This window comes from Rhinolophus sinicus, chromosome 2 (genome assembly GCF_057876585.1).
Source record: "Rhinolophus sinicus isolate RSI-liver-muscle chromosome 2, RSI-T2T, whole genome shotgun sequence".
NCBI lineage: Eukaryota > Metazoa > Chordata > Mammalia > Chiroptera > Rhinolophidae > Rhinolophus > Rhinolophus sinicus.
In genome coordinates, this window is record NC_142502.1 from 92,454,073 (window position 1) to 92,479,104 (window position 25,032).

At 38.3% G+C, this 25,032-nt stretch overlaps 1 protein-coding gene across 1 annotated transcript in view; it reads right to left on the bottom strand.

Annotated features, from left to right (window-relative positions):
• The window catches only part of MEP1A (meprin A subunit alpha), a 28,909-nt gene extending 11,172 nt beyond the window's left edge, over window positions 1-17,737 (bottom strand). Inside the window, 10 exon segments of the mRNA XM_074333037.2 lie at window positions 131-280; window positions 1,038-1,259; window positions 5,228-5,403; window positions 9,087-9,204; window positions 12,694-12,769; window positions 13,491-13,531; window positions 17,409-17,459; window positions 17,555-17,588; window positions 17,590-17,646; window positions 17,648-17,737. Coding sequence (XP_074189138.2) covers window positions 131-280; window positions 1,038-1,259; window positions 5,228-5,403; window positions 9,087-9,204; window positions 12,694-12,769; window positions 13,491-13,531; window positions 17,409-17,459; window positions 17,555-17,588; window positions 17,590-17,646; window positions 17,648-17,737 — 1,015 coding nt within the window.
• Between the last annotated feature and the right edge of the window lie 7,295 nt (window positions 17,738-25,032).

Here is a 25,032-nt window from a genome sequence, read left to right on the forward strand (position 1 = left end):
CTTTATCCTCATTCAGAATTCCAGGCTTGAGAATTAGCATACCAGCTGAGGCAAAACATGCTGGCTGCCATTGCCAGTTGAACCTGATGAACCAACCACCTCAGTGTATTTACTTTCCACCTTCACTGACCTGTGCATTGTCCCCCCAACGTGTGATCCACTTGCCCAGGCTGAGTGCTGTCCGCATGGATCCAGTCTGCATCATCTCTGGTGCCCTGAATCATCCCACAGATGTTTGCCTTCTCAAAAGCACAGTGGTCCAAAAGGGTGTGCGTTGTGGCTGAAAATGACATTTTTGTCACCTGGTTAAAAATGGAAGGCATCTCATTCCAAATACCTGGTGTCGTAGGCTACTAAGACCTTAGTGTTCAGATACAGTAGGATGATGAGGATTTCATTTTCTTGACTTGTTCTCAAATGCAAATCCTTCTGTCATCACTAGATTTTAGAACTGGTCAACATAAAAACGCAGCGCTACTCACCTCACAGAGTCACAGTCACATGATGAAAAAGCCTATATCGTGCTTTGCTAAAAATGCCAACCACAAACTCCTTTAGATGAAGAACGAGGTACTTAACAATACTGGGCTTTGTACTTAGTATATCTTCTGTATATACACATGAAAGACAATGAAAGAGTGTGTCTCTGAAGACTAGTGGGATCATTTTAGAAAACATCCCACCTGGGGACACTAGATTGCTCCAGGAACAACCACCCTGGGTAAAGAATTTTGCAGGATACAAAATATTTTCAAGCCTACCATCTATCTTGAGCTTTACAGAATGATGCACCCCTCAAAAGGAAGATAAAGAAGTTGGACGATTACAGCTCCTTCAATTGCTCCAAAACGTTCCCTTTACAAAACTCATTGATTTGCATAACCGTTATAATTTTCTCTACTCTAGAGCTGGGTAAATAAGGTAACTTGACCATTTTCCTTAACTAGAACATGAAAGAAGAGTAAAGGAAAATATGCAGTGCCAGGGATTCTCTGTTGAGGCGCGTTGACCTCGTCCTCAGCCCCAGAGGTACTCACTACAATTGTACATTCGGTTCAGCCTCTCCAAATCAGTGGTACTGAAATCCAGGCGCTGCCCAATGATGGAGTTAAACTCAGGGATCTTGGCCGTGATGGTAGGGACACTTTCGTTCTTGTTAAATGAGAAAGGCGCGTAATGCATCAAAGACTCGTAATCATAGGGCGTGTTGAGGTCGGTGATGACGTTGTCATCGTAGGTGTTAAAATTGTGCTCGAAACCTGTCAGGGGGAGAATCCACAGATCCTGTCCAGTCGTATTGTTTTCCCATCCTACCTTCTTTGACTAGATACTCAAGCAGAGACCAAAAAGTAATAATAACAATAATGCATATTTATACATATTTTAACAGTTTGTTATTAGCAAAATGAATAAAAATTAATACATATTATTAATATTAACTAATAATATTAACATGTAATAGTATATAAATTATAATAATGAATATTAAAATACACATTATAATTAATATATACACATTATAAATTATTAAATATGTGCATATATTTAAATCAAAGATTCTTTTTATAAATAAATATGTATGTGTATAAGGGTTTAAGAAAAAGAAGATAAAATATCAAAGTGGAAGCAGGTATTGCAAGTAGCAGGAAACAGAATTTCTGTATTCAGGGAAATATTTAGAATTGATACATCTTAGTAACAGCCAAGTGCCTCGTTCACCAAGATCTGTACCTGGCCAGCTCTCCCACAGGTTAGGAAAAAGAAATCTGAGGGGTTGGGGGGAAGGTTAGTAGCTGGCAAGAAAGGGCCACCTGTTAATCAAGGCTCACATCCTTCTGTTCCAGAAATAGCCTCATGGATAGAAAAATAAAATAGGAAGGAAAAAATGGACTTTCCTTTCAAAAGAAAAAAGAAAACCCTTTTTATGAGATTAGCCCAAGTAAGAGCATATGTACTACACTGTGAAAAGATGAAATGAGAAACCAATCAGATGTTCTTTTCGTCCACTAGCCATCAGGAATGTTTACTGTTTCGGCTGCAGATTTTTCATTGCCTTCTTAGGGAACGATAGGAAAATGGAATGAGAATGCTCACAACTCTTCCAGTCATAACTTCCCATCTTCCTGTTCTCATTTTCCAGCTTCCCATCCAGTTGCTTTGAATAATTAGAGAGAAGACGATGTAACCGTCTGTCTAATACATCCACATTTAGGGTTGAAAAAGTGTGGTGCAACCTGGTAGGTGTGCCCGCAGGTGCAGGCGGGAGTCTCCAGATGCTTTGGGAAAAGCAAACGAACCCCTTTGATCAAGACCTTCTTTTAAGTATAAAACAAGGATACTGAGGTTTCATCTTCCCAACTCACAGGGATTATTTCATGGAGACTTAACTTGAGAGAGAGCAAATCATTTTCAAAGGTAAGACAGAACTGCAAGAAATAAATGATCCCAGAAGGGAAGAAAGAAAGTAACTTCTTCCAGAGCTCTTGGTCCTAGGATGTCAGCTGAGGGAGTAGAAGTGTAAAGAGCATCGAGGTGGTGTAAGGACTGGGGACCGTGTCTGGGATCTCCTGACGACTCTTGGTGACACCTTAAGCAAGTCACTTTGTATGGTCACTAGGTATGGTTTCCTTAAATTTCAATAAAATAATCAGGTTAGAATAGATTATTTTATTCCTTATTATTCAAGGATTCTCATCAGGATACTTTGCCAAATAAATGTTTTGAATAATTAAACAAATTTTTATTTAACATATTTTGCCGTGTCCACTGTCTGCTAGGTAAGACCCAGGCAGTGACTAGGGCAGGGATAGCTCTGTCTTCAGCAAACTCAAGCACTGGAAACCTTGATGAGGGAGTGATCTTGTAAAACAGAGGTTCATCAGCGAACATTTTGTGTAAAAGGTGAGATAGAAAATATTTTTGCTTAGCAAGCCATATGGTCTCTGTCACAAATCTGCCATTGTAGCACAAAAACTGCCATAGACAATGTATAAACAAATGGGGGTGGCTGTGCCCTCATAAATCTTTATTTACAAAAGCAAGTGGATATGGCCCATGGGTTGTAGTTGGCAAACCCCTGCTAGACCTCAGAAGTTTTTTTCCTTAATGGAAGAAGGAAACAGGTCCAGAAAACACAATTCTGACTTAAGAAATGAAGATGGATTTGGAGGAGAGAACTTCACTGCCAGTACAGTAACTTCTGTGGTTAAATAATAAGATTGTTATCAACGGAAGATGAAGTGCAATACAACTCATGAATTACCCTGAGCAATAATACTACTCCTGTTTATGTTCTCATTGGATTTGATGTCTCACTTGAGAACAGTTCTTCAGTGATTGCAGGCAATTTCAATCTATGGAAATATACTTGATAAAAATAGAGATAGGCGATGAGAAATCATGTGTTGAGTAATCCATGCCTAACCCTGAGTTGAGCAAGTCTGCAAATTATCCTGGCAAGTGTGTCCGCTCCCTCTGACCAAAGGGCCTTGTTTGGCCTAAAGCCATCTTAAAAGCACTAAGCATGGTGGTCTTCAGGACTTAAAAATGTGAATGTTTTCTGCTTCTTCGTGTGATTTTCAGCCAGTCAAGTCCATGTATGGGAAGACAAGAAATGCAAGCTTGTAGGCAAATACAAAGTCTAATAGTGCCCAGAGTCTCACAAGCAGAGATTTGGTCCTTTGACCTATGACTCCCACTTCCTTTCCCCTCTACACAGACCCAGTTATATAATACAATTACCCTGAGAGACAAATATATTGGATTTCATCTGTTATTTCATATCCAGGTGAATATTCTCTAATTCTTCTCTAGATTGGACTGGGAGGCAGAGAAAAATATCACTTGGCCTCTAGCTCAGTGGTTGGGTGGCAGGATTGGTAGAAGTGTGTGTGGGTCCAATCCTGGGAACATATTAGGTTTTACAAACTGCATGGTTTCCCTCCTTCCACCAACACTCCACATTCATAGAAGTATCAGAATATGAGGTACTGGGAGGGACACAGATTGAGAAAACCCATAGGTGACTTTGATATGATTAGCCATCCTACATAGCTCTACCCCATGTGAGAACCATTGATCCCCCTTTTTCCAAAATGAGCTAGTTCTGGCAGAAGATTTTGGGGATTCATATTTAATTTTAAAGTATGGCTACTTCTTCTAAGTCCCTGAAAGTAAAATCATTAGAGATGTACTTGAATATATGAACTCATACAGGAAATTGGAATCTCAAAAAACCAGATAATAATAAGGCAATTATTTGCTTCATGAAAATCATGTGTGATAATAGTTAAGACATTTCTAATACATTAAAGTTTAATGAATGTATTACTGCCAAAAATAATGCTTTTCTACTCCATGAACTAATTTTTAATGAAAAACTAGGTGTTTTCAGAAACACAGCATTGACTTTTCCCCCCAGGACATTGGGAACCTGATGGATAAATTATGTTGTTACTCAGAAGCACTGCACTTAGTTGTCTCAAACAATTAAGGAAAGCCTAACAAAATTAAAGAACACTGAAATTATTAGAATAGCATAACTGCATGGTAATGTGGAATAAAACTGTGTTATCCATTGTATAGCTGGGAGCAGAAAAAGAGTGTTTTTTAGAAAAGAGAAAGAAAAGACCAATAAATTTTGATTAACTAGAACTCAGGCTATTAGCCAGAATGAACAGAATTGGGGCTACAACATCAGAGAAAAATATTCATTTCTGTTGTTATTATTTTTTTTGGTTTTCAAACACCTATCATTGATTTGGTAAAGCACTAAAAAAACTTCTTGAATAGGTCATAGAGTCATCATATATTCAACTAAACCTCTAGAGCTCCATGAAATTTCACATCCAGAAAAATGACCCTGACATTTTCAGAGACCTAAATCACTTTACTTATGAAGACAGGAAAATAGACATTTTAGATAAATCCCCCCCCCCCAAAAAAAAACACCCCACTGAATCTAAAAAAGACTTCTGTTTAACTTTCAATTAATCCCCACTTAAAATGATCCAACATACAGTATTCCCTGAGACCCTTGTCTGGGGTCAGACCCACAGAGTCCACATGACAAGTAGTCATATCCTTGCCCACTTTATACTTTGTATTCCCACAGGAGAATCTGAAGCACCTATCCACACACAAATTGGACTTGTCGTCCCAGGGTTGGTCTCAGCAAATGGTGAAGATAAAAGCACAGTCCATCCATCTACCTTGGGTTTATACACACCTGGAAGAATTTCATCCCACCAGATTTTCACATAACCATCCCGGTCAGTTCTTGACTGCTCATGGTAAAATCCCAAAGCATGCAGGATCTCGTGTTCAATGATGGCCTTATAGTCACACCCCGGGCCAATGGAAAGGTTCTGTCCAACATGTTGGTTGCCGACCTCCGACCAGCATCTTAAAAGAGGAGAAGAGGGAAATTTTCTCCTAGAGAAGTCTTAAGTGGCTGTAATTCATAGGATTGCAGGACAGAAATTAGAAACAAGTTAGGTTTCATTTTAAAAAGAAATTATCAATAGCACTCTCATATCCTGATGGTTCAATGATAGAGGACTGGTTAAATAAAGAAACATTTTCCTGGAGGGTGTTATGCAGGCTTTAAAAATGATGGTCCATTATATGTATAAGTGGCAAATTAATCCTAATAATGCATCAGGTAGAAAGAAGTAAAAACCGGCATTCTTCTTTACCTGCACAAACCCATTCCAAATAATAACACTATCACTTTTACACCAAAATATTGTCTCTAAGTGGTGGCTGTGGTTGATTTAAATTTTCTCCTTTATACTCTAATGAGTTTCCAAATTTCCTATAAAGAGCAGGTGTAAATTTTTATGACCATGAGAAACAGCCTCATTAGTGACAGCATAGCCCAGGTCTAACATTTCTGAAGGGCCCCAGGCAAGAGGGACCCATAACTTCCCTCAGACAGCAGTGGACTCAGAAACTGCTGGCAGATACCCTAAATTCCTCAGGATGCAGCCTTCTGCCCACTTTTCCCCAATTATTTTTGTCTTTTCTCATAAATCTGATTTCCCACTTCTATTAGCAAACCTGAAGCTTTCCACAAATTGTCTCCTTATCTGCTTTAAACTGTGGTGCAAGAATCTACAACAACTGATCAACTGAATAAAAGATCTGCCAATGGTTTTAAATGCTGCCAACAGATTACAGGTTTCTTGGTGACAGTCACATTATTTTAGCCGACATTGTTTTCTCCAAGATTGCTAGCATCATCTACCTTCAAATGCCAATGATTTGTCTTTACTCAAAGATGGATCTTAATTATATTTTAACAACTTTATTAAGGTATAATTTATATACAACAAAATTCACAATTTTAAGTATACAATTCAATGAGCTTTAGTAAATTTACCAGGTAGTGCAAGCAGCATCACGACCAAATTGTTTTTCTGACAGTAGAATTTCATTATCAAATCAGAGTTTACTCTTCAAAATGACCACAATCCGGAGGAAGCATTTATTATACATCTATCTCTTCCCCAACAGAAAGGTTTAAGTTGAAAAAACACCATAATTCTACCACTCTGTGAATCTTGACCTGGTCTTTCAGAAAAAGCCCAATTAACTGCCAGCTTCAGAGCACAAGGACCGTGAAGGATTTGGGGCACTTTGGGCCAGTTTCTTCCCCAGGCTTTATCTTTCCCTTTCTCCCTCCCCTAACTTAAATGTAACAGAGAAAACTCCCTGCCACAGGCATTGAGTCCCCCATATTCAGGTTTTACAGACAGTGTCCCTCAAAGCTGACCCACTCCTTCATCAGGTACCTGGGGACTGAGTTACACACTGAAAAGAAACTAAGAAAATCTTACTGGGAAAAGGAGAACTTTTAGAAAGTAATCATTTTGAGTATTTTATTTTTAAGAGAAACAACTTCTTCCTCTTTGTGAAAAAAAAAAAGTGATGCAAAAATTGTAGTTAAAGAGTAGAAATAAAAGTGTTAAGAAAGTGGATTTTTTCCCCCTGAAATTTTCAATGAATAATTAAAGGCTTTGGTGCTTCCTTTAAGCTCAGAGGAGGTTGCCAAAGGACAAGATGATGAAGTCAAAAGCAGAGAACCATGAAAATCTGCGGTCTTGACAAGGCCTGAGGTATACTTTAAATGTTTCCCTTCACATAGAAAGAAACTGTCCAGATAAGTATTGGTTATTTCCATTTATATGACCCACAAAAACTTCAAACAATAAACTACATGTTCAGAAACAAATTCACTATCCTATCCCCCACGTCAGCGAGTGAGGTTACCACCCGCCAGTCATGCAAATCAAAAATCGTGATCATCCTTGATTCCTCTCTGTTCCTCACCCCTACCTCAACCAATCACTTGTTTCTCATAAGTCCACCTCTTTTTTTTTTATTAAATTTATTGGGGTGACAATTGTTAGTAAAATTACATAGATTTCAGGTGTACAATTCTGTATTACGTCATCTATAAATCCCATTGTGTGTTCACCACCCAGAGTCAGTTCTCCTTCCATCACCATATATTTGATCCCCCTTTACCCTCATCTCCCACCCCGCTCCCCCCTTACCCTCTGGTAACCACTAAACTATTGTCTGTGTCTATACGTATTTCTGAAATCCATTCCCTCTTCTTTATTTCAACTGCCTCTTCTTTAGTGTAGGTCCCTTTCATTTCTCTCCTGGGGATCCTTTAATTGGTCTCCTGCCACCAGTCTTGCCCCACTTCAATTCTTTATCCACTGCTGCCAAAGTAATGTTTCTAAAATGGAGACTTGAACATATTTCCACATAAGAGTGGATTCCCTTATACATAGCTCACCATTACCAGGCTTCTGTTTATCTTCCTGGCTCCATTACTCATCACTCTGCCCCTTACATGCAAAGCTTCAGACATCCTGAACTTAATGAGTTCTCCAAGTAAGCCAGATTTCTATTCATGTTTGCTATCTTTTCTTCTTTTCTTTCTTCATTTTCTCTCTTCTCCTTCTTCTCCCTCCCCACTTTCTCCCACTCTCACTCTCTTCCCACCACCCCCATTTCTCCTGCCTCGCCTCTTCCTCTATGTCCTTCTTCCTTCATCTCTCTAACATTCATCGGGGCTCCCCTGACACTTCACCTCACGCTACATGAAAGGTCCTACTTCTGTCTTAGCCCATGGCACTAAGTAGAACCATTTATTTGTTGTTTCTCCACCACCCCCACCTGCCAACTGTAAACCTTGTGAGGTGTAGATTGTGTCTCGTACTTCTTTGTATCTACAGACTAGCATACTTCCTAATACACAATAGGTGTTCTATATATCTTTTTTTTCTTTTAATAAAAGAATGATCTAAGCAAATACTCAGGTTAACTAAGGTACTTAACTTGTACCTAAGTCTCATCAGAATTTTACTTTTTTTACTGCTATGTTTTTGCTTATTTTTTTCTTAAGAGGCTAAATCGTGTGCTAACTTCTTCTTCCTCTCTGTTATCCATCAATGATTAATTCAAATTCCACCATCAGAACTAAACCACCAAATCCAGGCAACACCTAGGGGCAGTGATGGGAATGGCAGGGTGAGCTAGTATCTCCAGGCTGGGGTTGAAGACACACAGTTACAGCAGGTGGTAGGATGGCCTCCCAACCTCAGCTAGCCCAGATTGATCAACATAACCACAAAAAAGGAAAATGGGCTTTTTTCTTAATATACCAATTATTTCTTCTTAGAAACGAATAACTATGAAGAGTAAGTTTATATCTAGAACTTTTCAAAGAGTTCCAGCCAACAGAGTACCATAATTTTAAACAATAACATAAATAGGGTGTGATTTATATTTTAATAAATTTGACTTTAAGAAGTACTGTAATTTAAAACATGACCTAAACTTAGGAAAGAAACAGAGATAAATCTCCCTGGGGCCCAAAGGTATCCAAACAGCTCATTCTCTGCGTAGTATGTTAAAAATGTGATGTAATTTAAAAATTCACAGTGAAAGATTTGATTTTTCCTTCTAGTTTCTTTCCAATTTCTTCTTTTAGCCTTTAAGAGAGATACGTCACTTTTTATAAACTGAAGGATAGGTGATTTTCACACTATGTAAAATTTCATACTAACCCCTCAAACTGCTGAAAGATGATGTACGAGCTTTCTCCTTCATAGGGCTTGAAATCCACACAGGACTTGAGGCGAAACATTTCAAAGGCATAGAGAATAGCTCCTTTGGCATTCAACCCTGCAGAAATCAGTAAAAATACCAATGAGTATTACTTAGATCTTGGATAATGTATATAACGTAGTTTACAGAACAACATGCCACTACATGAAATCCACAGAAGTCCATTATAGGTGTTTTTTTGTTTGTTTGTTTTTTCAGTAGTAAACAGATTTCTTGAAAACTAAAACTGAAAAATTATTTGTGGACGTAAACATCAAGGGCATACTTTAAACGCATAGTGTAAATAAAACTACAAAATAAGAATACATGTATGTATGTGTGTGTGGCTAAATGAAATCATAAAATAGCTTCCCATTTTCTCCTTTTCCTGTCTCCCCATTCAAGCAGAGATTCTGCGTGCATTGCCTCAGGAGAGTCACATGGCTCTTTCACATGGATGAATGAATAGATAAAGTAAGTTGGAGAGTTTGTAATTCTTGGCGGTTTATCAAGTACTTACTTCACATTATCCCAGCTCTTATTTCATTTACTAAACTACCAAGTTGGAGATTCCACAGTTCATATGTCATAAGACCTTATCAAGGTCATTAAAGGAATACTCATCGGAAGAGTCAGTGAATTAATTGTGGAAACAACATAGATAACAACAGGACAGCTTGGTTTTCACAAAAAGGTAAGGAAAAAATGTTGATTTTGCTGAAGTCGTGCTGCCTATAAGATTATGTTGCTTTTGTTATCCTCAAGCCAAATAGTGGGAGTGCTAAGAGTGGTTAATTTTAAAATCACACCATTTCCGACTTCCACATACCTGAATAAATTGTACAAAGGGAATTAAGCAATTCTGTAATAATTTTGTAAAAACTGTCCCAACATCATTCAAAAGAAAAAAAAAAAAGGAATTAAACCCCACTTGAAGCCTTTTTCTTTGCCGTGAAACCAACCCTGAGTCTGTCTCCCCTGAAAGTCACACTTCTATTTTGTGTGTTGTCTTGACGTACCTAGTCTGCTCCTTTTAGGACACTGTTAGCCCCTGGTGAGGAAGGAGCTTATCTTTTGCCTCAGTACTTCACTGTGCCATGACATAGTAAATTATATATAGTTTTGTCTGAAACAACCATGTTAGGTTTGAAAACCATGAGCCCTCCTTAACCCTCATCAACTAATATGAGAAGAGGTAACTTCAGCCACTGATGAAGCTGCTTGTTAAAGATGAGTAAAGGAAGGCTAATTATATTCAGTTTCAGAATCTTTTGACAGAGTTTTTGATATGGTAATGCTGAAGGAGCTTGAATCTGACTAATCCTCTCACTGATAACAATTATAAACTATGGGGGGAAATTAGGAAAAGAAATGCTTTGAAAGCACTGGAAAATGACTAAAACAGGCAGAAACTATAGGAGAGTTTATTCATGAAAGGAGGAAATGTGATTGGTTAAGATTTACATTTATACAGCTTTTTGCATGAGGGCACACCCTAATTCTTTTAGTGCAAGGAAGAGAGAACTCAAGCATAAATTTGCAGTTGTATTTTCTTGACATATCACAGGGAAGAGTTTGGGATTGCCTGAGTGGCTGAAAATCAAGGGAGGAAATCCTGGAAAGAAAATAGCAATGATTGATTGTGTGGGGGGGGGGGGGGGGAGGGCGGGGGGAGCTGGTGGTTTCAAAATCTGTGTGTAAACATATCTCCAATTTTTGTCTGACCCCTGGACTTTGCATAAATTGGAGAAGTCTCCAAGGAGCTTAGTGGAATGTAACAGGTGGGATGCTGATTAAATTAAACAGATATCTCAGCTGCTTCCCACCGTATTGGAGAGAGAATTTGGAGTTTGAGTCATGCCAATTAGAGGGGCTGGGAAAACTCTTGGGCATTCTATTGAAACTCCAAAGAGGCCACGTCTTAAAAGACTATGTTCTAGCACAAAGGGATTTGCTTTGAGCAAAGGATGAAATCAAAACAAAACATTCACAAATCCAAGCTGATCAGTCAGTAATTTACTGCACTAACACAAATTAACACTGTTCAGAGGAGAATAACAGAATGCAGAATCTCTAAAATGTAATATTTACAATATCTAATGTACAACCAACACCAATAATCACCTTGATCTATTTAACGCTGATAGAATAATGTGCACCAGAACTGCAGAATACAAGTTCTTTCAAGTGTACAAACAACATTCACCAAGATAGACCATAAGTTAGACTATAAAACATGTCTCAGCAAATTTCAAAAGATTGAAATCTTATAGAATATGTTCTCTGAGCTCAACAAAAACTGGAAATCAATAATAGATGGTCTAGAGGAGCTCCAAATATTTGGAAACTTAAAAATATAGTTCTAATTGACCTGTGGATTTTTTAAAAAAGCACAACAGAAATTAGAAAATACCTCAAATAAATTTTAATAAATATACAACATATAAAATTTGTGGAAAGCAGTAAAGCCAGTGTTTCAAATAAAATTTATAGCTTTAGATGTCATATTATAGCATTATATAATGTTAGAAATAAGTGAAGATTTAAAATCAATGATATATATTTCCACCTTAAATATTAAAAAAAGCAAATTAAACCTGATGTATGTAGAAGAAAGGAAATAATAAAGAGCAGAAAGCAGCAATATACAAAGCAGAGAAGCAAGAGAAAATTAACATGTCAAAAGCTGGTCCTTAGAAAAATTAATAAAATTAATACGTTGCTTTAAAAAAAGGCAAGTCACAGACTGGAAAAAATATTCATTATATATATCTGACAAAGGACTTTAATATATAAAGCTCTATAAATAATGAAAAGTCAAATAATACAATAGAAAATCATGACAGAATTGAACAGACACATCATATGAGAATACACAAATGGCCAATAGCACATGAAAATGTGCTAAATTTCATTAGTCATTAGGAAAATGTAAAATAAAATCACAGTGACACACCATTTCACAACCACTAGGATGGCTAAAGTTAAAAAGATTAACACCACCAATGTTAGTGAGAAAGTGGAACCAAAGGGACACTTGTACATTGTTAGTGAGAAAAATGGCACAGTCACTTTGGAAAATTGTTTGGAATTTTCTTACCAAGTTAAACATACATTTACTACAACCATGTGAAATATAGACTTTTCTGTTTGTCACAAATGTCTGTCTTATCACAGAAAGGGAAGATCAGTGTGCTGAAAATAGTATCCTCATACCAAATTTTGCTTCACCTAAGCACTATTATTTCAAGTGCCAATTTTTCATGGCCATGCTGCCAAATTACATTTCATTGTGCTTTTGTTCTTTATGACGCTTCTGGCCTTATTAACATAGTAATGTGTTCTGCCTTTTTAAATTTAATATCTGATACTCTGTATCTCAGACTGGTAAAGCAGCACTGGTTTTGATGTAATGTCATGCCTGTCAGCCCAGGAGATAAAGAATCATCGGGGCTTGGAAATTCTCTTATACCTTGGTAGTTACTCCCAATCTGAAGCCAATGACAGGAGACAGAGGACAGAGACGAGCTTAACCCAAAGCTCCTAATTAGGAACAATTAGTATTACCCAGATTGTCTGCCAGAATGTAAGGAATGGGGAACTTCCACCTGGCGTTGGGGTCTCTCAGGCCGTTTCTGGAGTTCTGTGGAAACAAAGCAGAGATAAGTATAATAGAAAGGCTAGTCCTCAAAGTTTCGTTGGCTTCCGCCTTCACTAAACTCTCACACCACAAATAATCTGTCACATAACTCAACAGTTGAGTAGCATTTATGTTCTGATTATAAAGTGATAACACATTATTGACAAGTTGGAAAATTCAGAGAAATTATTAAGAATAAAATAAATAGGGGTGGCCAGTTAGCTCAGTTGGTTAGAGCACGGTGCTCTTAACAACAAGGTGGCCGGTTCGATCCCCGCATGGGCCAGTGTGAGCTGCGTCCTCCACAACTAGATTGAAACAACTACTTGACTTGGAGCTGATGGGTCCCGGGAAAACACACTTAAATAAATAAAAGTTAAAAAAAAAAAAAAAACAAAATAAATAAAACCTGCAATTCCCCCAAACTGAAATAGCCACTTTAACCATATTGGTGCATTTTCTTCTCTCATTCTTCACTTATTAGGAAATTGGGTGGACAAGCAATTTAATAATTATAGACTCTTTTTTACTGTTTGCTAATTTTTTTTTTTTTTAATCTGTATTCGTTACTACCAACCACAGTGGAAGTCCTTGTGAGTACAGATTAGATTAGATTCTTTCATCTCCTCCACCGTGCCCATCCAGGGCTCGACACAGCAGAGGCTCACAATCCTATGTCACAGCCAGTCCTGAGGGACATAATTGTGTTATTGGTGGTACTCACCTGAAGGAGGATGTCCCCTTGAAAGAGGTCCAACCCTGCAGCTAGAGGTGGATTTTGAAAAAAGAGATATTTAAATGAGCATTACTAAAATTCATCTTTTCCATTGTAAATCTTTCATTGTTCATCTTTATGTGGTGAAACTCATTCTGAAACCATGCAAACATTCCCTCTAATTGAGCAAGTGTAAATAGCCAAAAAATGATCATATGTTGTCACATATTCTGTTTTCATTTTTGGAACAAGAAACTTTGTCCAAGAATTATCAAGGGAAGAGATAAGTTGGAAAAGATCTTTTTGATTACTGACTCCAAACCTCTCATATTTCAAGGGGTGAAATGGAGTCCTGAGATTGGAAGTGACGTGCTAGGTGGTCAGGGGCTGCTTGAGTTTTAGGACTCCTGTCTTCCCACCCCAGCCCCCTTCTGTCATTATACCTTCCTTCTTCCTGACCCTACGGAAATGAGTTCATGTTGATCTTTGACCTGAAAAAGCAATGGAACTCTCCAAAGCCAAGCAACTAAGGTTGTCCTTGCATCACCCTTTTCCTTACGCACACATTTCCTAAATTTTCTTAATCTCCATAATCCTATCCTATGTATATAATAACAGCACAATTAACAACAGATGGCAGTGACACCACTGCCCCACCACCAGTAGCACCCAGATTTTGAATTTCCTGTTCAGTAGAGGTCTGGTCTATTCTCACTGTTGTCTAGGCTTGTCATGAGCAAAAGTATGCATTTCCTGACGGCTGGCCTGGATTAGGAGCGGGCTCTTCTGGAGCGGTATGAACAAGCCCACTCAGACCTTGGCCCCAGTGGTCGGTCAGCACAGAAAGATCACAGAGGAGTGTGAGAGTGCAGCAAGAAGAGCACTTCCAAAGGAGTACATATCCATTGAAAGCAAACCTCGATCTAGTCACTACCCGGTTTGCTCAGGTAGCATATACTTACTTATTAAGTGTCTAATGTCCCCAGGCATTGTTCCAGATGCTGGGAACATAGCAAAGAATATAGCAAGGCCCGCAGGGAAATGACATTCTTGATTGGGGAGGGAGGGAAGACAAAAAAAAAAAATAGATATAGAGTATAGCAGATGGTGAAAATCACAATAAAAAAAAAAAGCATAAGACAAAGGAAGGGGGATAGAGTGCTGTGGTGGGGGAGGGTTGACACTTTACAAAGGGTGGTGAGGGAAGGCCTCCCTGGGGATGCGACATTGAAGCAGAAATCTGATGGAGAGAAAAGCGAAAGAAGAGTATTGAAGGCAAGGGCAGCAGCAAACACAAAGGTCCTGAGGCAGGAAAGCCTGGATGTCCTAGAGCAGCGCTTCCCAAATGTTAGCATCAGAATCTCCAGGGGGGCTTGTGTGGGGACAGAGTCCCAGAGAGTAGTTTCCAGACTCTCGGCCTCACATCAAAAGGTGCTGGTTTGGTTATTAGATGGCTATCTGCTGTAATCAGATGGCCATCAGCTGTGACTAGTTAGCCATCAGCTATTACAGGTTAGCCATTAGCCACTAATATAACTGCTGTGGCTACGCTAGGGGTTTGGTTGGTTGGCAGAGAAGTGGACGGCAGGTTGCGGATCATGTGGCTCCTGCTTCCTGTGTCTCCAACCCAGCCACCTGCAAGAATATAGTGGTATAACTCTCCTATCTATGGCTCCGTGGGTGTCCCTTTTTGGCCTCATGTTCTTGTGCGGGGAGCGGGACCAGAGACCCTGCATGACAACTTGTTACACAGATTGCTGAGCTGCACCCCCAGGGTTTCTGAGTTGGTAAGTCTGAGATGGGACTTGACAATTTTATTTCTAACAAGTTCCCGGTGATGCTGGTGCTTCTGGTTGAGGGGGCCACACACTGAGAAGCACTTACTAGGCAGAGGAATATCTGTGAGGTCAGGGCTAGGAAGTTCAAGTAAGTAAGGAGGGAAGTTGTGTGTAAAAAAAAAAAATAGTGAGGTCGGAAAGCTGGCCAGGATCAGATCATCTCAAACTTTCACGTGCATAGGAATCATCTGGGCTCTGTCAGAATGGAGATGCTGCTGATTCTGTAGGTGTGGGTTGGGGCCTGAGATGCTGCATTTCTAAGCAAGCTTTTAGGTGGCACAGGTGATGGTGGCCCATGGACCACACTTTGTGAATCAAGCCTCGAGAACCTTTATTTTGCACGGGATGAGATGTCAGCCAATAAGTAAAGGATCAGAGAAGTGACATGGGCTGATTGATATTAAGAGAGCTCTGCCTACTTTGTGAAGAATAGCCTGTAGGTTGAAGACAGAAAGGGAAGAGCAGTTATGAGGTCACTACAAGGCTTGAACCAGGACAGGAAAAGAGAAGTTGCTGCTGAAAAGTCACAACTTGTGATATAATTTGAAGGTAGACCTGATAGTATTTGCTGACAGATGGTGTGTAAGGTGTAAGAGAGAGTCAAGAGTTGGAGCAACTCTGAGGTCTGAACCTAAAGGTCTAGAAGGAGGAGACTGCATTTACTGAAATGGAAAAGACTGAGAGGAGCAGGTCTTGGGGTAGAAAAAGTTAAATCAACATCATGAGGCATGGAGAGAAGATTGTAAAAAAGTGGCAATTTTTTCTATATGATGTTTGCCAAACAATTTGTGATTCTGGCTATGTGGCTAACCCAATCAACCTTGACAGCTCTATTGGATTGATCTAAAAAGAGAAAGGACCCACATGGTAAAATTTCTTCATTGTGGTCACAGTTCAGATATGGTGATAGATACGAACATTAAGAAAAGGCTCTAAAGTAAAAGAACTGTTTTTTACTAGATAAATAAGGATAAGATTAGGAAAATGACTTCTAATTCCAGCCTGTTAAGTACAGCACATCCTCTCAATCACTACATCTTGACGGCCTGACTAATGAGAGATCATTTGACGCCTGATTCTAAAGCCTTGAAAGCCATTCACCCATTCACCTCGCTTTGCCCGTGCAGTCATTCCCAAGCTCTTCCAATGAAATATCACCTAGCCTGCCTCCCCCTGTAAATGGGACAAAGCCAGAGAAATTTAACCTTTAGGTATGTTTTTTTTGTTGTTGTTGTTTTTTTTTTTTAGTTTTGAAGTCTTCACATAGCACTGAGCTATGATTCAGAAGACCAGGACATAAGCCCCATCACTGCCATCTGTGATATTGGGCATGTCACCTCAATCACAAAGAGCTTCCTGTCCCTCCCTGCATAAGGAAAATAGCACTTACTGCACTACGGAATTTGACAAATAAACGTGCAATTAGATATGAACACTTTTGTAAGCTTTAGGTGTTTATGACCATGAATACCTCTGTTTCCCATCAATCCTGACCAAAGACACCCAAAATGGAGAGGCTTCTCCCTTACTTTAGAAGCTGGACAAAAGAGGAAAAAGAGAGATGATAACTCAGCTTCTCTCTCAGTAATGGACGAGACTGATGGACTTCTTTAAGAAATGTGTTTGTGGACAAGATGTCGAAACGGAAACACCTTTGCACTCTTCTCTAAGTCCTGAGCAAACATTTATTAGTAAATATGATGGCCCTGGAGAGGGACTGGGTTTTTCCCCTCCATTAAATATAACCCTAGGAAAATTCCTTATATTCTTCTTTAGCAAGTAGACTATCATCCATTTTTCTTTCCTTTTTTTCAAAATGGAAACTGGCAGAATGAACTACTTCTAAACAAAAATCTGGTGCATTTCTAGATCCGTTAAGCATAGACTAGTTCTAGAAAATTTGGTCTAACCATCATTCTCTTTCCATATTTCCATTTTTCAGAAACTACAAGTTCTGAGGCAGCACCAATAAATATCCCTACCCCACAAGTTAACCAATACTGTATTATGAAGGTAATAGGTTTGCAGCAATTCTTTCACAGGATTTAAAATTATTTCAAGGCATTAATAATACAGACAAGGAACCCACCTAAATTTATTTCTGAAATATCCTTCTGTTCTTCAAAATTTGCATCACGTACTGTTAAAAAGTGGGAAAAAAAATTATTACTGGTCTTGCTGAACAAAAGAGAGAAAGCTCAGAAACACTCTCTATGCATTTCAATTGAGCCTTACCATTTCCTTTAGAAAGATGCTTAATCTGAAAGAAAATAAATATACAGAAAATGGATAATGTATACTTGAATTAACGACATTTTTAAATACCCAGAAAAGCAGGGTTCTACTTACCGATACAGCTGCTATGTGAACAAACAACAGGACAAATGAGAGAATGCAAGTGGATCTAGTCCAAGCCATTGTTGCAAGTGAACAGATTTTAGCAGACACCTTGTGATAAATGCCTCTTGGACCTTGCCCTGGCTGTCATATTAGTAACTTTGACCCTTCCATATGTATTATAGCACTAAAAAAAGTAGTCAGTGAAAATGTCATTGACCCTTTTGATGACAAATACTAAGTTTAACATAAAAGCTCAGGCTCCAGACACCAGGGAAAAGTTTGAAAAAGTTAATACTAAGATAAGCATATCAAATCAATAACACTTCTATAGACCAGCAATAACTGTTCATATAACAGATAAGAAATCAGTTTCACAATAGAAATAAAAATAATCTACAAAATTATTTTTAAAGTACTGAAATCTAATAAAAATTAGACTTTCATGGCAATGTTATAAAGCAATTATAAAAAGTTTTGATCTCTATACACACACACATATATTCATTCATGGAAGAGAAGGGTACATATATTTATACACCCTCCTACTCTTGCATGCATGAGGTATAAGAGTCTTTGGTAGAATCTTAGGTTCAGAGCAAACCTCAAGGTCTAGAGCTTGCATGTCCGTATAATAAAGATGGTGATTATTTTTATAGCAGTCTATAAATTCAATGTTATTCCAATAAAAAACTTAACAAGGTCTTGTGGAATTTGACTGACAAACTTTCTGTAATACACATGAAAGAGTAAACCTCCAAAAATAGATAAGAAAACTCTGAAAAGGAAGGACAAGGAGAAAGGAACTGCCCTAACAGTATATCAATAATTTTTTATAAAGCTATGTTAGAGAGGGTGATATTACCAAAAAAGAAAAAAACAATAGGTCTATAGAATGGAATAGAGAGTTCTAAAACAGATGCAAGTGTATATAGGGATTTTGTAGTATATGAGAGAAACCGAAAACCCAAAAGTGAAAATTTGGTCTTTTCAATGATGATATTGGGACAATAGCATTTCTCTGTGATGAAAAAATTAAATTCTGGCACTAGTCACAAAAATAAATTATGGATGGATTAAAGACTAAATAGCAAAATCAAAACTTTGAAAAAGAAAATATAGGAAAATTCCTTTAACTTTGGGGTCAGAAAAATTGTTTAAATGTAAAAAAAAACCCATAGAAACAATAAATTTGACTATATCAAAATTTAAACTTTTTATGACAAAAAACACAACAACACAGTTAAAAGACAAGCCACAGATGGAAGAAGGTATTGATTCAGAATATACTTGAATAAGAGTAAATTATCCAGGAATATAAAGAAACTGTTACAAATCAGTAAGAAAAAAGAGAGATAGTTTAAGAGAAAAATAGAAAAAATGTGAACACAAAATATACAAAAACAAAAATCCAAATGACCGGTAAACATATTAAAAGAATTTCAACCTCACAAGTAATCAGAAAAATGTCTACTGAAATAACAATGAAATAACAACGAAACAACCTCAAGCTCAGATTGGCATAAATGAAGAAGGTTGACAGTACCAAATGTTTACAAAGAACATGAGGAAACAGGAAATCTTATACACTGCAAGTGGAACACAATTCCATGCTACCTGATAAATTGAAACATGCATAGTTTATAAACTAGAAATTCCACCACCAGGTATATACCCTAAAGGAATTTACACATATGTACACAAAGTACCATATATTTATTGTGGTGTTTTTTTGTAATAGTAAAGAACTGGAAAATGTATTTATACTAAAAGAAAAAAATTATGGAGTATATTCAGTTACATGCAGATGAGTGTTTAACAACCAGCTCTCTGAAAACAAACAGATAAACAGCCCTTATTTGTAGTGATTGCTGATTTCTGGGGCATGAATACTCCCCCCATGGTCAATTTCAAGCTACCAACAACACTATGTCACTGAATGCAGTGCTGGGAAGAGCTGTGCATTATGGGTTCTACCTGCTCCAGCACAGGACTGCATATATTTATACACCCACCCTACCCTTGCACGCATGAAGTATAAGAATCTTTGGTATGGGGGCAATCATCAAGGTCTAGAGCTTGCATGTCTCCACCTAAGACCTACTACTGGGGCAGGTGGGCCAATTTTGCTATCAGAGGAGCACTTCCTATCAGAAAAGTATTTCCAGAAGCAGAGAGTGGGGCTTCCTGAGCTATAAAACAGGAGACGTGACAGCTGGGGGCCAGCTCATGATGGGCACAAGAAGCCTAGGACTGACTTCCACGGCCATTGTTGGGGGAGGTTGTAAAAGAGGATGTAGAGAATGTGATATATAGATGATGTAATACAGAATTGTACACTTGAAACCAATGTAACTTTACTAACCATTGTCACCCCAATGAATGTTAATTTAAAAATAGATACATAAATACATAAATCAATATAAAAGAGGGGGTAGAGAATCATCTCCCAGCCTCTCTAACCAATGGAAGCCACCAATGTTTTCCAAAAGAATCTCAACTTGCTCAACAGCTAAAATGGCTGAGGTCAGCAAATATAAGCTTTATGATTTAAAAAATGGGTGGGGAAGGACTTGACAAACATCAACTTCATGAGAATAATTGGCTCTAAGTATCAGGGAGAAAAACCCAGGAAAATTTGATTTCTGACATGTACTGTTTAATTTTTCTCAAATTCTGAAAAATTATAACAAAAACCAATATTTGTTCATTTTGAAGGCCAAGAAGCAGGGGTTTAGGACTTTGTTATGTTATTTTCTAAAGAAAAGGGCAATATTCTTGTGTGGGGTTTCAGAACATGCCCCCCAAAATGCACCACTTTGGCATGAGAATTATTTTGATCTGAAGGCAATTGAGACCCTGCGGGCTCACAGGATCTTTCACTTCTCCCTTAAAGAATTTCAACCAGCCCTAACGAGATGATCTGCGATAACCTTTTTTTTTTTTTTTTTTTTTTTTCATATATTTTTTTTTTTAATTAAATTTATTGGGGTGACAATTGTTAGTAAAATTACATAGATTTCAGGTGTACAATTCTGTATTACATCATCTATAAATCCCATTGTGTTTTCATCACCCAGAGTCAGTTCTCCTTCCATCACCATATATTCGATCCCCCTTACCCTCATCTCCCACCCCCCACCCCCCGCCCCCGTTACCCTCTGGCAACCACTAAACTATTGTCTGTGTCTATGCGTTTCTGTTTCTCATTTGTTTGTCTTGTTCTTTTGTTGTTTTTGGTTTATATACCACATATCAGTGAAATCACATGGTTCTCTGCTTTTTCTGTCTGACTTGTTTCGCTCAGCATTACTCTCTCAAGATCCGTCCATGTTGTCACAAATGTTCCTATATCATCTTTTCTTACTGCCGAATAGTATTCCATTGTGTATATATACCACAACTTCTTTGCGATAACCTTTTTTGACCTATCTATAGGGCAGGGAAAGCCACTAATTACTGATATCAGCTCTTCTTATGATCCTGTAATGACCTCTGAGGCCCAAAGATGCTTTCCTCATCCTCAGCTCAGGATTTATGTACACCTAATTTTCTCCTTCCATCTTGGAACCTCTCATGTATATAGGATCTTTGACTCGCTCATGTAGGTGGGGTTCCCATGTGTACATATGTAATTAAATACGGTTGTTTTCTCTTGTTAATCTGTATCATGTTGATTGAATTATTAGACCAGTTGAAAGAACCTAGGAGGGTAGAGGAATGTTTCTTTCTCCCCCACACTTGCTTTGGGAATATTTCCTACTAAATCTCAGACATTAGTATTTCAAACAGGCTGTCGTAGGGCTCTTTAAATCTCTCTACTTTCCCCTGACTCCAGATATGCTTTTATCTCTCCCTCCCTTCTAAAACTTATCTGAACAATATACTATACTGATGGCTTTGGAGACAGATGACAGGAATTTAAATCCCACCTCTACTATTCACTTGTTCCAGCGTTTTAAGCATCTGCTTTCCATGAGTAAAATGGGTAGTGGTACTCACTTCATGGGGCTAAAGTAAGGATTCAATGAGATAACCTATTTAAACCACAGGTACCAGAAACATAGGACGCATTAACAAATGCTTAATAAACTGTAGCTCTTTCTATCCACACATCCTGCCTCCTGGCAAAAGACAGACAATAAGAACACAGAGCTCACTCAGCTCCTTGCTCACTGGAACCTCCAGCTTCCAGGAGCATAGGTCTTCAGCATTTTTTCTTTCATGATCTTAATCACAGGTGTTAATTAGTTACCAGTTGTTTGCAATCCTGGGCACTCCATGTCCCCTGATGTCAAGTGAATGAGACTGGAGCCTTAAATCCTAGGTTTGAAGGGTTTATGGCTTTGCAGATAAAAGGTGAATTACTCACTCCGCTGGGCAAGGTCCAGGTTTATTTTCTGCATCTGCTCAGGGTTGCTCATCTTTCCTGGTGTGGAAGGGAATCAGACAAGAGGCTTACTTTATTTTTTGCAAATTCTTTTCCTACTTATTGCATCCTCATAGAGTACTTGCAATTGAAGCTGATTCAGCCAAGAGCTATAAGATCACACCCTAATATCAGAAAAAGTCTCTAATGTCTGCTAATTACAAGGGTCATCACTGCCCAAGAGGCCAAGTTAGACCCTGGCATCTGGAAGATTGTTGAGTAAAGAGAAGACGCAATGGGATGTGCTTTTCTCTGAAAGGAAATGTGATTCTAAAGATGAAGAGGTCTAGTTGTTTTCTACAATTAAACGACAAAACTGAAATGACTGAGTAACGAGTTTGATGTTCTTTGTTCAAGGGAAAACAATCCATGGGTTAGAGGTGTGCCTTGCCTCGCAGCCAGTAGAGAACTCTTCCCAGGGGATTTTGGATAAGAGCAAGTTTTATAGAGACTTAGAAGCTGCAACACAGAACAGGGCATGACTGGCTGGGGTCGCATATTTAATCTTATTTAGAAAGATGAAGGAACAAGGAAATAAGTACTGTATAGAGTTTGGAGTTGTCCTGGTGTCTGGCGATTGTCTGACTGGATATGCTTCCTTTCTGGTCAAGCGAAGCAATTACAGGATCATAAAGTTGGCTTTGCTGATGGTGCATCCTACACAGGAGGGTCTCTACCTCGGGCCTAGAAATTTATTTCAACGCGACTGTCCCTGAAGTTAGGGTACAAGGAAACAGGCTTCAATTGCAAAAGGGACGCGTAATTGTTAGATATAAAGACATTCCCGGTCATCTGAGGATTCTTGGATCCTAAAGTGTTTCGGGGAGGGTGACTGTGTTAGTCATAGAGAATAATGGCAAAGCTGCAGTGTCAGGGTGAGGCAAGCATGGACAGATGAAATTCTTCAGAAAGAGGTCGTGTTGGACAAAGAATGAGTATGGTTTGGTTGGGGGATTTTTCTTTGTCCTGGGAGAAGTCATTCAGTTTTGAGGTCATTTAATGGAAGCAAGATGACAGTAAGTCACCCATGTAACTTGATCCAGAGAGCAAGAGCCTCCGCCTTCTTAGAAAACAAAAGGGAATTGTAATCCGATTTCCCTTTGAAAACCACGAAACTGTTTTTGGTACAGCTGATTCTTTTATGCAAATGGCCAGCAGCTCTGTTTAGGGACAGTTGCATTATCTGACACTTTCAACAGAATTCTGAGAACAAGGGGAAGGTGATAGGAGAGGCTGTGTGGAGGAACTATTAGAAATTCTAGGGGTAATTGGTGAAAGTAAATAGACTAGCTAAGAAGGCTTCTTAAATTAGTAGCAAGTCTATCTACATTCATATGATGAATCAAATTTTTAAACATGTATTCATTTTCTAATTACCAATGGTAGGAGTGGGAAGAATACAGTGACAGCCACTTTCCACAGTGGCATTCTCATAATGCCACATATCACATATGTGGAGGAGCTTTGCATAAATATGCAAGCAAGAATGTCAGTCACTGATGACCTGTAAATAGATGGGCTAAATGCTCACCATAATAGGAAAGGAAGAAAACTAGCCACACCTTGGTTTTTCAGTTGAATTTCTGGCATGAGTAGTTTGATAACCTCCTACCAAGTTCCCTACCTTGAATGGTATTTCTTCTTATTCAAATAATAGCAATTATTATGACAACAACCCGATGATTTATTAGGCACTTATTATCTTGCAGGCACTGTATAGGATGCTTCACATAAACTCTTTCATTTAATTCTGATAACAATCTCATAAGGTAAAAATTGTGGCCCTCATTTTATAAAAGAATAAGCTCAGAGATTTTATACGTAGTATGCAGAACCTGAAAAATATCAAAATAGAGAAACTAACTTAATGATGTGGTTCGCTTTCCTGGGCAGTCTTTATTCTCAGTTGATTAACTAGACAAACATAGTGTGTTCCTTGTGCATTTGCTCGCCTATGAATTCACCTATAGAATTTTTATTGAGTGCATCCTCTGTGCCAGGCATTTTGGTAGGCGCTAGGGAAACAGCCATGGACCAGACAGAGGCCCTTGCCCTCATGGAGCTTAGACAGAGGTAAACATCATGGAGAGGCAAGCACCCACCAGTATTTTATTAATAGTGGATCCCAAGGTAAAGATGGATCAACAGGTGAATAGATGAATAAACGCTGATATATTCGTAGATCATAATAGACTTCTCCTAGAATAGACTAGAAGACAATAGAAGACAATGGAAGACAATGGAAGACAATGGAAGACAATGGAATACTGTCACCATGGAATACTACTGAGCAGTAAAAATGAATTGAACGACTGATGCACATGACATGATAAATCTCAGAAGCATTATGCTAAGTGAGAGAAGTCAGATACAAGACCATCTGCTATGTGATTACACTTATATTAAATACCAGAAGAGGCAAAACTATAGTAATACAATCTAGATCAGCAGTTGCCAGGGGCCAGTGGTGGGAGTGGAAGGGGGTTGACTACAAAGAACACAAGGAAACTTTGGGGGGTAATGGAAATATTCTATATTTTATTGTGTTTGTGGTTATGCAACTGTGTAAATTTGTCAAAACTCAAGGAATTGTGCACTTAAATGGATTAATTTAATTTTATTGTATGCAAGTTATACCTCAATAAAGTAGACTTTTAAAAAAGTTAGAAATCCTGGGGTCCCACCTCCTCCACTGATACCAGACGATATTGGTCAAAACACTGAATGTATGTTTTAGTTTCTTCTTGTTAATATGGGGCTAATGAGAACTCTTCTGCGTCTTCTGTTACTAGGTCAAGAGAATTTCAAATGTGCAAGAGAAAAGCTTTACCATGTATTAAATGCTTTGTAAATATATAACTTAATTATTATTATTTCCTCAGTGAGGACCATTATATTTCAATTCTTAGAGGCGTAGAGTGAATTTAATTTGATAGGTTTTGTAACA